Below are 13,817 nucleotides of genomic sequence, written 5' to 3' on the forward strand. Positions count from 1 at the left end.
GTCTGATAGGGGGCTAAGAAGTAAAGTCAAAATGTTAAATAACATTTTTTTTTAAAATAAATATCTAAAACTATAAATGTCTTCCTATACACACGTTCAAAAATTCATTAAAAAATAAACATATTTGTTATTTCCGTGTCCGTAAAAGCCTGATCTATCAAAATATTAAATTATTTAAACCGCACGTTTAAACGCTGAAAAGAAAAATAAATTGGAACCCCAGAATCGACCTTTTTTGATCACCTCATTGATACCAAAGGTATAATAAAAGGGGAATAACACATAGTATATACCCCCAAAATCATTTCACCCCATTTGGAATTTTTTTCCCTATTATTTAGTACACAATATGGCAAAATAAATGGTGACAACGAAAACTACAACTTGTCTTGCATAAAACACCTCATATACCAGTCGCCGAAAAAATATGTAAGTGTTGGCTCCTTTAAGAAAAAACAAAAAAAGCAAAAATGAAAAATCGCCCTATCTTGAAAGGGTTAAAGTATTATTATTATTAATATTAATACTGTGCTAACGTAAACAAATAATGTTATAATATAATGATAATTAATAATAATGATAATAATCTCAGTAATTATGAAATATAATACTACTAATACTGTAATAATAACAATAATGAATAACTAATAACGTAATAATCACATAAGGTGTAATGAGGGGCAGTCCCCGAGTGCGGAGACGCCCAGTGACATGCAGTGTCCCCCCGCGACCACCACACGGCAGTGTCCTGCTGGGAATGCCAGGTGTGACCGGAGCCGCGCTGCCCGGCAGGTGCGGAGGGGCCGGCGGCCGCTGACAACCTCCCGCTTCCTGGAGACCGTGCCGGTTGCTAGGGGCGCTGAGCACAACACACTGCAGCCGGAGGAGAGGCCTGAGCTCCATCACCACAGCCGCGTCCTTGTAGCCTTCTCTCCGTGCTGTGGTGTCTGCTGCTGGGGAACATGAGCCGGGAGGTGCTGGCTGAGCTGCGCTGGGCCGACGGCTTCGCTATACCCGTGGCCAATACCGAGAATAAAGCGCTGGAGGATGAGGTGAGGACGGACAGTGTGTGCCATCTGTATGTGTGCCACCTGTCTGTGTGCCATCTGTCTGTGTGCCACCTGTGTGTGTGCCACCTGTGTGTGTGCCATCTGTCTGTGTGCCACCTGTGTGTGTGCCACCTGTGTGTGTGCCATCTGTGTGTGCCACCTGTGTGTGCCATCTGTGTGTGTGCCAACTGTGTATGCCACCTGTGTGTGCCACCTGTGTGTGCCACCTGTGTGTGTGCCACCTGTGTGTGTGCCATCTGTGTGTGTGCCACCTGTGTGTTTGCTATCTGTGTGTGCCACCTGTGTGTGCCATCTGTATGTGCCATCTGTGTGTGTGCCACCTGTGTGTTTGCTATCTGTGTGTGCCACCTGTGTGTGTGCCACCTGTGTGTGCCACCTGTATGTGTGCCATCTGTATGTGTGCCATCTGTGTGTGTGCCACCTGTATGTGTGCCATCTGTATGTGTGCCATCTGTGTGTGTGCCACCTGTGTGTGTGCCATCTGTCTGTGTGCCACCTGTGTGTGCCACCTGTGTGTGCCACCTGTATGTGTGCCATCTGTATGTGCCACCTGTGTGTGTGCCATCTGTATGTGCCACCTGTATGTGTGCCATCTGTATGTGCCATCTGTATGTGCCACCTGTGTGTGTACTATCTGTGTGTGCCACCTGTGTGTGTGCCATCTGTATGTGCCACCTGTGTGTGTGCACTCAACACAAAGGAAAAGAATATGCACACAGTGGGATCAACCTGATATGATAAATTTTATTTTATTTTAGAATAACACCTCACCACACATAAAGGCAAAACAGGAAGGAACATACATTTAAAAACATCTAAAAACTAGACAGACCTACCCTCAACCCCCCACATATGCAAGCAAGGGTCCATAGATGAAAGAAATATACATGTGCAAATACCGCAGAGAGCATAACATACAAATGGGCAGATAAGAAACAATACATATATATAAGTTTAATTTCTGATGTAGCCAATTGGCATAATGCCCCTACACAGACAAATATATTTATAGAACCCTAAACAATAGCCCTACCTCCCAGTCCTGTCACAGGCCTGTGGCAAAAACACAATACCATTCGCCAGGTTAATACCTGGTGTAGCCACAGCCTGTCCTAAGTGTAGCACCCCAAGCCATACATTGTCAAGCTAAATGTGAAGTCTCCTGCCACCAAAGATGATAATGTGTCTAAGTCCAAGAAATGCCTATGGGGCAGGAGCACAACAGGCTGGTGGAGGTATATATACCTAAGTGCGGCTGGGGTAGATGAAAAAGTCCAGGACCGGATCCAAGGCAACATAGAGGAGGGGGGGGGGGGGGGGGGGGGGATGAAGGCCCCACGCGTATCGACGCTACTAGTGTTGCCTTGGATCCGGTCCTGGACTTTTTCATCTACCCCAGCCGCACTTAGGTATATATACCTCCACCAGCCTGTTGTGCTCCTGCCCCATAGGCATTTCTTGGACTTAGACACATTATCATCTTTGGTGGCAGGAGACTTCACATTTAGCTTGACAATGTATGGCTTGGGGTGCTACACTTAGGACAGGCTGTGGCTACACCAGGTATTAACCTGGCGAATGGTATTGTGTTTTTGCCACAGGCCTGTGACAGGACTGGGAGGTAGGGCTATTGTTTAGGGTTCTATAAATATATTTGTCTGTGTAGGGGCATTATGCCAATTGGCTACATCAGAAATTAAACTTATATATATGTATTGTTTCTTATCTGCCCATTTGTATGTTATGCTCTCTGCGGTATTTGCACATGTATATTTCTTTCATCTATGGACCCTTGCTTGCATATGTGGGGGGTTGAGGGTAGGTCTGTCTAGTTTTTAGATGTTTTTAAATGTATGTTCCTTCCTGTTTTGCCTTTATGTGTGGTGAGGTGTTATTCTAAAATAAAATAAAATTTATCATATCAGGTTGATCCCACTGTGTGCATATTCTTTTCCTTTGTGTTGAGTGTGTACATTATATATGCACGTGGCTGATCCCTGGAGCTTACATATTTTTTGTGCGGTGCCCGCCTTTCTTTGCTTTTTAACCACCTGTGTGTGTGCCATCTATGTGTGCCACCTGTGTGTGCCATCTGTATGTGCCATCTGTATGTGCCATCTGTATGTGCCATCTGTATGTGTGCCATCTGTATGTGTGCCACCTGTGTGTGTGCCATCTGTATGTGTGCCATCTGTGTGAGTGCCACCTGTGTGTGCCATCTGTGTGTGTGCCACCTGTGTGTGTGCCACCTGTGTGTGTGCCACCTGCGTGTGTGCCATCTGTGTGTGTGCCACCTGTGTGTGTGTCATCTGTGTGTGTGCCATCTGTGTGTGTGCGCCACCTTTGTGTGCCACCTGTGTGTGCCACCTGTGTGTGTGCCATCTGCGTGTGTGCCATCTGCGTGTGTGCCACCTGCGTGTGTGCCACCTGTGTGTGCCATCTGTGTGTGTGCCACCTGCGTGTGTGCCATCTGTGTGTGTGCCACCTGTGTGTGCCACCTGTGTGTGTGCCATCTGTGTGTGTGCCACCTGTGTGTGTGCCACCTGCATGTGTGCCACCTGTGTGTGTGCCACCTGCGTGTGTGCCATCTGTGTGTGTGCCACCTGTGTGTGTGCCACCTGTGTGTGTGTCATCTGTGTGTGTGCCATCTGTGTGTGTGCGCCACCTTTGTGTGCCACCTTTGTGTGCCACCTGTGTGTGTGCCATCTGCGTGTGTGCCATCTGCGTGTGTGCCACCTGCGTGTGTGCCACCTGTGTGTGCCACCTGTGTGTGCCACCTGTGTGTGTGCCATCTGCGTGTGTGCCACCTGCGTGTGTGCCACCTGCGTGTGTGCCACCTGTGTGTGCCACCTGTATGTGTGCCATCTGTGTGTGTGCCATCTGTGTATGTGCCACCTGTGTGTGTGCCATCTGTGTGTGTGCCATCTGTGTGTGTGCTATCTGTGTGTGCCACCTGTGTGTGTGCCATCTGTATGTGCCATCTGTGTGTGTGCCACCTGTGTGTGTGCCATCTGTGTGCCACCTGTGTGTGCCATCTGTATGTGTGCCACCTGTGTGTGTGCCACCTGTGTGTGTGCCATCTGTGTGTGCCATCTGTGTGTGCCACCTGTGTGTGCCATCTGTGTGTGTGCCACCTGCGTGTGTGCCACCTGCGTGTGTGCCATCTGTGTGTGTGCCACCTGTGTGTGCCACCTGTGTGTGTGCCTCTGTGTGTGTGCCACCTGTGTGTGTGCCACCTGCATGTGTGCCACCTGTGTGTGTGCCACCTGCGTGTGTGCCATCTGTGTGTGTGCCACCTGCGTGTGTGCCATCTGTGTGTGTGCCACCTGTGTGTGTGCCACCTGTGTGTGTGTCATCTGTGTGTGTGCCATCTGTGTGTGTGCGCCACCTTTGTGTGCCACCTTTGTGTGCCATCTGTGTGTGTGCTATCTGTGTGTGCCACCTGTGTGTGTGCCATCTGTATGTGCCATCTGTATGTGCCATCTGTGTGTGCCACCTGTATGTGTGCCACCTGTGTGTGTGCCACCTGTGTGTGTGCCATCTGTGTGTGCCATCTGTGTGTGTGCTATCTGTGTGTGCCACCTGTGTGTGTGCCATCTGTATGTGCCATCTGTATGTGCCATCTGTGTGTGTGCCACCTGTGTGTGTGCCATCTGTGTGCCACCTGTGTGTGCCATCTGTATGTGCCATCTGTATGTGTGCCACCTGTGTGTGCCACCCGTGTGTGTGCCACCCGTGTGTGTGCCACCCGTGTGTGTGCCACCTGCGTGTGTGCCATCTGTGTGTGTGCCACCTGTGTGTGCCACCTGTGTGTGTGCCATCTGTGTGTGTGCCACCTGTGTGTGTGCCACCTGCATGTGTGCCACCTGTGTGTGTGCCACCTGCGTGTGTGCCACCTGTGTGTGTGCCACCTGTGTGTGTGTCATCTGTGTGTGTGCCATCTGTGTGTGTGCGCCACCTTTGTGTGCCACCTGTGTGTGTGCCATCTGCGTGTGTGCCATCTGCGTGTGTGCCACCTGCGTGTGTGCCACCTGTGTGTGCCACCTGTGTGTGCCACCTGTGTGTGTGCCACCTGTGTGTGCCACCTGTATGTGTGCCACCTGTGTGTGTGCCACCTGTGTGTGTGCCATCTGTGTGTGTGCCATCTGTATGTGCCATCTGTATGTGCCATCTGTGTGTGTGCCACCTGTGTGTGTGCCATCTGTGTGCCACCTGTGTGTGCCATCTGTATGTGCCATCTGTATGTGTGCCACCTGTGTGTGCCACCTGTGTGTGTGCCATCTGTGTGTGTGCCACCTGTGTGTGCCATCTGTGTGTGTGCCACCTGTGTGTGCCACCTGCGTGTGTGCCATCTGCGTGTGTGCCACCTGTGTGTGTGCCATCTGTGTGTGTGCCATCTGCGTGTGTGTGCCATCTGCGTGTGTGCCACCTGCGTGTGTGCCACCTGTGTGTGCCACCTGTGTGTGTGCCACCTGTGTGTGCCACCTGTGTGTGTGCCACCTGTGTGTGTGCCATCTGTGTGTGTGCTATCTGTGTGTGCCACCTGTGTGTGTGCCATCTGTATGTGCCATCTGTGTGTGTGCCACCTGTGTGTGTGCCATCTGTGTGCCACCTGTGTGTGCCATCTGTATGTGCCATCTGTATGTGTGCCACCTGTGTGTGCCACCTGTGTGTGTGCCACCTGTGTGTGTGCCATCTGTGTGTGCCATCTGTGTGTGTGCCACCCGTGTGTGTGCCACCTGCGTGTGTGCCATCTGTGTGTGTGCCACCTGTGTGTGCCACCTGTGTGTGTGCCATCTGTGTGTGTGCCACCTGTGTGTGTGCCACCTGCATGTGTGCCACCTGTGTGTGCCATCTGTGTGTGTTCCACCTGTGTTTGCCATCTGTGTGTGTGCCACCTGTGTGTGTGCCACCTGCATGTGTGCCACCTGTGTGTGCCATCTGTGTGTGTGCCACCTGTGTTTGCCATCTGTGTGTGTGCCACCTGTGTGTGCCATCTGTGTGTGTTCCACCTGCGTGTGTGCCACCTGCGTGTGTGCCACCTGTGTGTGTGCCACCTGTGTGTGTGCCATCTGTGTGTGTGCCACCTGTGTGTGCCACCTGTGTGTGTGCCATCTGCGTGTGTGCCATCTGCGTGTGTGCCACCTGTGTGTGTGCCACCTGTGTGTGCCATCTGCGTGTGTGCCACCTGTGTGTATGCCACCCGTGTGTATGCCACCTGTGTGTGCCATCTGTGTGTGTGCGCCACTTTTGTGTGCCACCTGTGTGTGTGCCATCTGTGTGTGTGCCATCTGTGTGTGTGCCACCTGTGTGTATGCCACCTGTGTGTGCCACCTGTGTGTGTGCCATCTGTGTGTGTGCCACCTGTGTGTGTGTGCTATCTGTGTGTGCCACCTGTGTGTGTGCCATCTGTATGTGCCACCTGTGTGTGTGCCACCCGTGTGCGTGCCATCTATGTGTGCCACCTGTATATGTGCCATCTGTGTGTGCCATCTGTGTGTGTGCCACCTGTGTGTGCCACCTGTGTGTGTGCCACCTGTATGTGTGCCACCTGTATGTGTGCCATCTGTGTGTGTGCCATCTGTGTGTGTGCCATCTGTGTGTGCCATCTCTGTGTGTGCCACCTGCATGTGTGCCTCCTGCGTGTGTGCCATCTGTGTGTGTGCCACCTGTGTGTGCCATCTGTATGTGCCACCTGTGTGTGCCATCTGTGTGTGCGCCACCTTTGTGTGCCATCTGTGTGTGTGCCATCTGTGTGTGTGCCAGCTGTGTGTGTGCCACCTGTGTGTATGCCACCTGTGTGTGCCATCTGTGTGTGCCACCTGTGTGTGCCATCTGGTGTGTGCAGCCTGTGTGTGCCACCTGTGTGTGTGCCACCTGTGTGTGTGCCATCTGTGTGTATGCCACCTGTGTGTGCCATCTGGTGTGTGCAGCCTGTGTGTGCCAGCTGTGTGTGTGCCAGCTGTGTGTGTGCCAGCTGTGTGTGCCACCTGTGTGTGTGCCACCTGTGTGTGTGCCATCTGTGTGTGTGTCACCTGTGTGTGCCACCTGTGTGTGTGCCACCTGTGTGTGCCACCTGTGTGTGTGCCATCTGTGTGTGTGCGCCACCTTTGTGTGTCATCTGTGTGTGTGCCATCTGTGTGCCACCTGCTTGTGTGCCATCTGTGTGTGTGCCATCTGTGTGTGTGCCACCTGTGTGTATGCCACCTGTGTGTGCCACCTGTGTGTGCCATCTGTGTGTGTGCGCCACCTTTGTGTGCCACCTGTGTGTGTGCCATCTGTATGTATGCCACCTGTGTGTATGCCACCTGTGTGTGCCATCTGTGTGTGCCACCTGTGTGTGTGCCATCTGTGTGTGTGCCATCTGTGTGTGTGCCACCTGTGTGTTTGCTATCTGTGTGTGCCACCTGTGTGTGTGCCATCTGTATGTGCCATCTGTATGTGCCACCTGCGTGTGTGCCATCTGTGTGTGCCACCTGTGTGTGTGCCACCTGTGTGTGCCACCTGTGTGTGTGCCACCTGTGTGTCATCTGTGTGTGTGCCACCTGTGTGCCACCTGTGTGTGTGCCATCTGTGTGTGTGCGCCACCTTTGTGTGCCACCTGTGTGTGTGCCATCTGTGTGTGTGCCACCTGTGTGTGCCATCTGTGTGTGTGCCACCTGTGTGTGTGCCATCTGTGTGTGTGCGCCACCTTTGTGTGCCACCTGTGTGTGTGCCATCTGTGTGTGCCACCTGTGTGTATGCCACCTGTGTGTGGCATCTGTGTGTGCCACCTGTGTGTGTGCCACCTGTATGTGTGCCATCTGTGTGTGTGCCACCTGTGTGTGTGCTACCTGTGTGTGTGCTATCTGTGTGTGCCACCTGTGTGTGCCATCTGTATGTGTGCCATCTGTGTGTGTGCCACCTGTGTGTGTGCCACCTGTGTGTGTGCCATCTATGTGTGCCACCTGTATGTGCCATCTGTATGTGTGCCATCTGTGTGTGCCACCTGTGTGTTCCATCTGTGTGTGCCACCTGTGTGTGCCGTCTGTGTGTGTGCCATCTGTGTGTGCCATCTGTATGTGTGCCATCTGTGTGTGTGCCACCTGTGTGTGTGCCATCTGTGTGTGTGCGCCACGTTTGTGTGCCACCTGTGTGTGTGCCATCTGTGTGTGTGCCACCTGCGTGTGTGCCATCTGTATGTGTGCCACCTGCGTGTGTGCCACCTGTGTGTGTGCCATCTGTGTGTGTGTGCCACCTATGTGTGTGCCATCTGTGTGTGCCACCTGTGTGTGTGCCACCTGTATGTGTGCCATCTGTGTGTGTGCCACCTGTGTGTGCCACCTGTGTGTGTGCTACCTGTGTGTGTGCTATCTGTGTGTGCCACCTGTGTGTGCCATCTGTATGTGCCATCTGTGTGTGTGCCACCTGTGTGTGTGCCACCTGTGTGTGTGCCATCTATGTGTGCCACCTGTATGTGCCATCTGTATGTGTGCCATCTGTGTGTGCCACCTGTGTGTTCCATCTGTGTGTGCCACCTGTGTGTGCCATCTGTGTGTGTGCCATCTGTGTGTGCCATCTATGTGTGCCATCTGTGTGTGTGCCACCTGAGTGCCATCTGTGTGTGCCACCTGAGTGCCATCTGTGTGTGTCATCTGTGTGTGTGCCATCTGTATGTGCCATGTGTATGTGTGCCATCTGTGTATGCCACCTGTGTGTGCCATCTGTGTATGACACCTGTGTGTGCCATCTGTGTGTGCCATCCCTGTGTGCCTGCTCTGTGTGCTATCCGCTGTGTGCCATCTCTGAACTTGTTATCAGTATACTGTAAAAGACACCTGTCCACAACCTCAAACAGTCACACTCCAAACTCCACCATGGTGAAGACCAAAGAGCTGATGAAGGACACCAGAAACAGAATTCTAGCCCTGCTCCCATTTTGATCCAACATTCGGATCGATATCGGACCTATTTCGGTGATTTTGCCCTGATCACTCAGTCTTCAAAATAACATGGACACGAGAATAACCCCATAGACTGTCATAAGTACGAGCACTTCCCCCTTTTTTCTGTGGCCGTCAGCAGAGATTTTTCTCTGGGCTGGTTATTTTTTTTCTTGTATAACATCATAAGCGACATACAGGAAAAAAAAGGCTCCCAGGGAGCGTCAGACCCGTCTATCACTATGTCAGGGCACTTTCACTCTGCGTTCTGGCAATCGTTCATTTGTCCCCATAGAGCTGAAGTCTGATCCCCCTGCAAAACGGGATTTGGGCGGGCGACCGTGCGCTATGTCGGGCATCATCTTGGGGCGTGTACGCCTATTGGAGACGGACACCCAGGTACAGTCTACTACGTCTGTGGGGGGATCAGACATAAGCGCCGGTGGGGCCACCACATGGGCGCCAGAACGCAGTGTGGCATGAACTGACGCAGCTCTTTCACAGTAGGTGTCAGCAGTGAGACCTGTGTGACCTGCGGAGGAGAGCGGAGCTGGGTGTCGCTACGTGTCTGACCATATCTCACTGAGGAAGCCGGTTCTTCTCTTCTTTTTATGTGGCTAATTTAAAAGGAACCTGTTACTACAGAAAATGCCTGCAGATATAGGGTTAATCTACAGGTCAATAGCATGACAATGCTGCTGGGCTACCTTACTGAAAGTGCGGCTACCGGGTGAAAATGAACTTAGTTATTGGGAGATGCATGGAGCGTCTGCAGTCAGTGCTCAAAGCTCCGCTGACTATACTGATGAGCGACTGTAAGCACGCCCCGGCACTTAGATTGATAGCCGGCTCTGACAAACATCTGTGCAGAGACAGCTGTCAGTCAAACTACCAGGGCGTGCTTACAGCCGCTGCTCACAGTATAGTCAGTGGTGACTGTAATTAGTCAGTCCACAGCCCCCATGACTGAACGCTGGCAGCTCCCTCGAGGAAATAAGTTAATTCTCTCCCTGTAGCCGCCCTTTAAATGCTATTTACCCACAGATTGACCCTATATGTCTGCCGGCAAATAACATTTTCCAAGGTGGTAGGTTCAGTTTAGCGTGTTAAAACTGGTGAAAGGTTTCCTTTACAGGCTGCAGCGGTTACATCATACAGTGCAAGTGACCGCTGCAGGCAATACTGGACTCAGCAGTCTCGTGCCAACTACATCGGCATCACTGCTGAGCCTAGTGATTGGCTGCAGTGGTCATGTATTGTAGTTGTGATGTATCCGCTGTAGCTTGTTAGCAATGACTCGGGCAGCAGTGGTGGTGGTGGTGGGGGGGGGGTGCAGTAAAGCTCATTTGGTTATTTTTACATAGGGTTAGTCTAGTGAGTCCAAAAAGTTATTCTTTGAAACACCCTTTAAGATATTGTGGAGCTGGATCACACAAGCCAAAAAGTCACACTTGAGGCATCTTATTTTTCAGATTGAAGGGAAGAGGGTAATAAATAATAAAGAAATTCTTCCTCTTTCTTACCTGTAAGAGTCAATCTGAATATTGCAAAATGTCCAACAAATACACTTTGCGCAGAATGTGTGAGCCAGGCCTGAGGTTCCTAACCACCATACTAACACACAGCAGTGTCCCCCTTTTCCTCCCTGCTGGCGACAATAATATCATATTTCTTTTAGTTACAAAGAAAACAAAAGGAGAAGATGAATTTGTCAAACCTGATCAAAGAAATGGAAGATCGAATTCAAGCAATGGCTGACCACCTTAAGAACGTCCGACAAGAGCTGAGCTACACACAGGTAATGGAGCATGGCGCATTCTGCAAATAAATGGGTTTTAAGAGTATTTCCATATTGTACTATGATAAAATGTTGCCATGATAATCCACATGATTATGATTGGTGGGTCCTGAGAATGACGAGACCAGTCCTACATTCTAAAAATCAGTGGGTGGGCCCGGCAGGAAGACCGCCATTAAACCTGGGATATGCCATCACTTTAAGGGCTCGATCACACGAGTGTAAAAATTGGACAAGTGCAATCCAATAAAAAAAGTCTTGCATTTGAACCAATGTTATTCAGTGAGGCAGTGCAGTTCTCAGCTGTTGTCGGTGGAAAAATTTGCTGGTCTGCAAATCGCTGGTATGCGATTGACTCCGAAATCGGTTCAATGGGAGAAAGGAATTCAGATTTTTACGAATACATTGCAGTTCTGTAAGATGGGAAAATAATAATGGTGTTGTAAAAGATTAATAGTTGCTGAAAATAAAAAACAGACTGCACACGGAAGATGACTAAGAAAAATTCGGCCCACTTTAATTGGTGAGCATGGGACCGTTTTTTTGCTACACTTGTGTGACCCCAGCCTTGATGAGAGGGCATCTTTGCTGCAAAGTCTGTTTTTCATTTGATACAATGACATATACTTCTTAAGGCACGTTCACACATTCAGTATTTGGTCAGTATTTTACCTCAGTATTTGTAAGCCAAAACCACGAGAGGGTGATAAATACCGAAGTGGTGACGTGTCTCTATTATACTTTTCCTCAGATTGTTCCACTCCTGACTTTGGCTAATACTGAACATGTGCACGTTGTTAGGGAGCGAGTTCCCGCCTCTGCACAGGGGGGATCTCAAACCATCTCCACTGCGGTCTCTCATTCTTGCCTCTCCATTATTAATCTGGCTTAATGTCACCTTACAATAGCAAGGTGACATTAACCCTTCATTACCCCATATCCCACCGCTACACGGGAGTGGGAAGAGAGTGGCCAAGTGCCAGAATAGGCGCATCTTCCAGATGTGCCTTTTCTGGGGTGGCTGGGGGCAGATGTTTGTAGCCAGGGGGGGCCAATAACCATGGACCCTCTCCTGGCTATTAATATCTGCCCTCAGTCACTGGCTTTACCACTCTGGCGGAGAAAATTGCGCGGGAGCCCACGCCAATTTTTTCCGCCATTTAACCCTTTATTTTAGCAGCTACAGCGCCAAAATTTTGCACATACACACTACTAACATTAGTAGTGTGGAATATGCACAAAAAAAAGGGGATATGAGATGGTTTACTGTATGTAAACCATGTCTCATATCATGTCGGGTCTGAGAAATGAAAAGCCGGCAATTGAATTACCGGCTTTTCACTAACACCGCTGCGTATTTCTCGCAAGTCACACTGCTGGTCCGTGTGGAATCCGTATTTTTCTCGCCCCCATAGACTTTCATTGGCGATTTTTTTGCGCAATACGGTGACAAACGCAGCATGCTGCGATTTTCTACGGCCGTACAAGACCATATATTACGGATGCGTAATATACGGCAGATAGGAGCTGGGCCATAGAGATTCATTGGGCCGTGTGTAATGCGAATTTTACGGACGTAGTTTATGCGCTCATACGTCCGTAAAACTCGCTAGTGTGAGGCCGGCCTAAAAAATGCATATACAGTTAGGTCCATATATATTTGGACAGAGACAACATTTTTCTAATTTTGGTTGTAGACATTACCACAATGAATTTTAAACAAAGCAATTCAGATGCAGTTAAAGTTCACACTTTCAGCTTTCATTTGAGGGTATCTACATTAAAATTGGATGAAGGGTTTAGGAGTTTCAACTCCTTAACATGTGCCACCCTGTTTTTAAAGGGACCAAAAGTAATTGGACAGATTCAATAATTTTAAATAAAATGTTCATTTTTAGTACTTGGTTAAAAACCCTTTGTTGGCAATGACTGCCTGAAGTCTTGAACTCATGGACATCACCAGACGCTGTGTCTCCTCCTTTTTGATGCTCTGCCAGGCCTTCACTGTGGTGGTTTTCAGTTGCTGTTTGTTTGTGGGCCTTTCTGTCTGAAGTTTAGTCTTTAACTAGTGAAATGCATGCTCAATTGGGTTGAAATCAGGTGACTGACTTGGCCATTCAAGAATATTCCACTTCTTTGCTTTAATAAACTCCTGGGTTGCTTTGGCTTTATGTTTTGGGTCATTGTCCATCTGTAGTATGAAACGACGACCAATCAGTTTGGCTGCATTTGGCTGGATCTGAGCACACAGTATGGCTCTGAATACCTCAGAATTCATTCAGCTGTTTCTGTCCTGTGTCACATCATCAATAAACACTAGTGACCCAGTGCCACTGGCAGCCATGCATGCCCAAGCCATCACACTGCTTCCGCCGTGTTTTACAGATGATGTGGTATGCTGTGGATCATGAGCTGTACCACGCCTTCGCCATACTTTTCTCTTTCCATCATTCTGGTAGAGGTTGATCTTGGTTTCATCTGTCCAAAGAATGTTCTTCCGGAACTGTGCTGGCTTTTTTAGATGTTTTTAGCAAAGTCCAGTCTAGCCTTTTTCTTCTTGATGCTTATGAGTGGCTTGCACCGTGCAGTGAACCCTCTGTATTTACTTTCATGCAGTCTTCTCTTTATGGTAGATTTGGATATTGATACGCCTACCTCCTGGAGAGTGTTGTTCCCTTTGTTGGCTGTTGTGAAGGGGTTTCTCTTCACCATGGAGATTATTCTGCGATCATCCACCACTGTTGTCTTCCATGGGCGCCCAGGTCTTTTTGCATTGATGAGTTCACCAGTGCTTTCTTTCTTTCTCAGGATGTACCAAACTGTAGATTTTGCCACTCCTAATATTGTAGCAATTTCTCGGATGGGTTTTTTCTGTTTTCGCAGCTTAAGGATGGCTTGTTTCACCTGCATGGAGAGCTCCTTTGACCACATGTTTACTTCACAGCAAAACCTTCCAAATGCAAGCACCACACTTCAAATCAACTCCAGGCCTTTTATCTGCTTAATTGAGAATTACATAACGAAGGG

At 49.7% G+C, this 13,817-nt stretch overlaps 1 protein-coding gene across 1 annotated transcript in view; it reads left to right on the forward strand.

Moving 5' to 3' along the window:
• The first annotated feature begins 693 nt into the window (after window positions 1-693).
• CCDC39 (coiled-coil domain 39 molecular ruler complex subunit) overlaps window positions 694-13,817 on the forward strand; it is a 149,678-nt gene continuing 136,554 nt past the window's right edge. Inside the window, exons 1-2 of the mRNA XM_077290449.1 lie at window positions 694-1,052; window positions 10,671-10,790. Coding sequence (XP_077146564.1) covers window positions 963-1,052; window positions 10,671-10,790 — 210 coding nt within the window. The 5' untranslated portion in view covers window positions 694-962. The remainder of the gene's footprint in view (window positions 1,053-10,670; window positions 10,791-13,817) is intronic.

Source organism: Ranitomeya variabilis, chromosome 2 (assembly GCF_051348905.1).
Source record: "Ranitomeya variabilis isolate aRanVar5 chromosome 2, aRanVar5.hap1, whole genome shotgun sequence".
NCBI lineage: Eukaryota > Metazoa > Chordata > Amphibia > Anura > Dendrobatidae > Ranitomeya > Ranitomeya variabilis.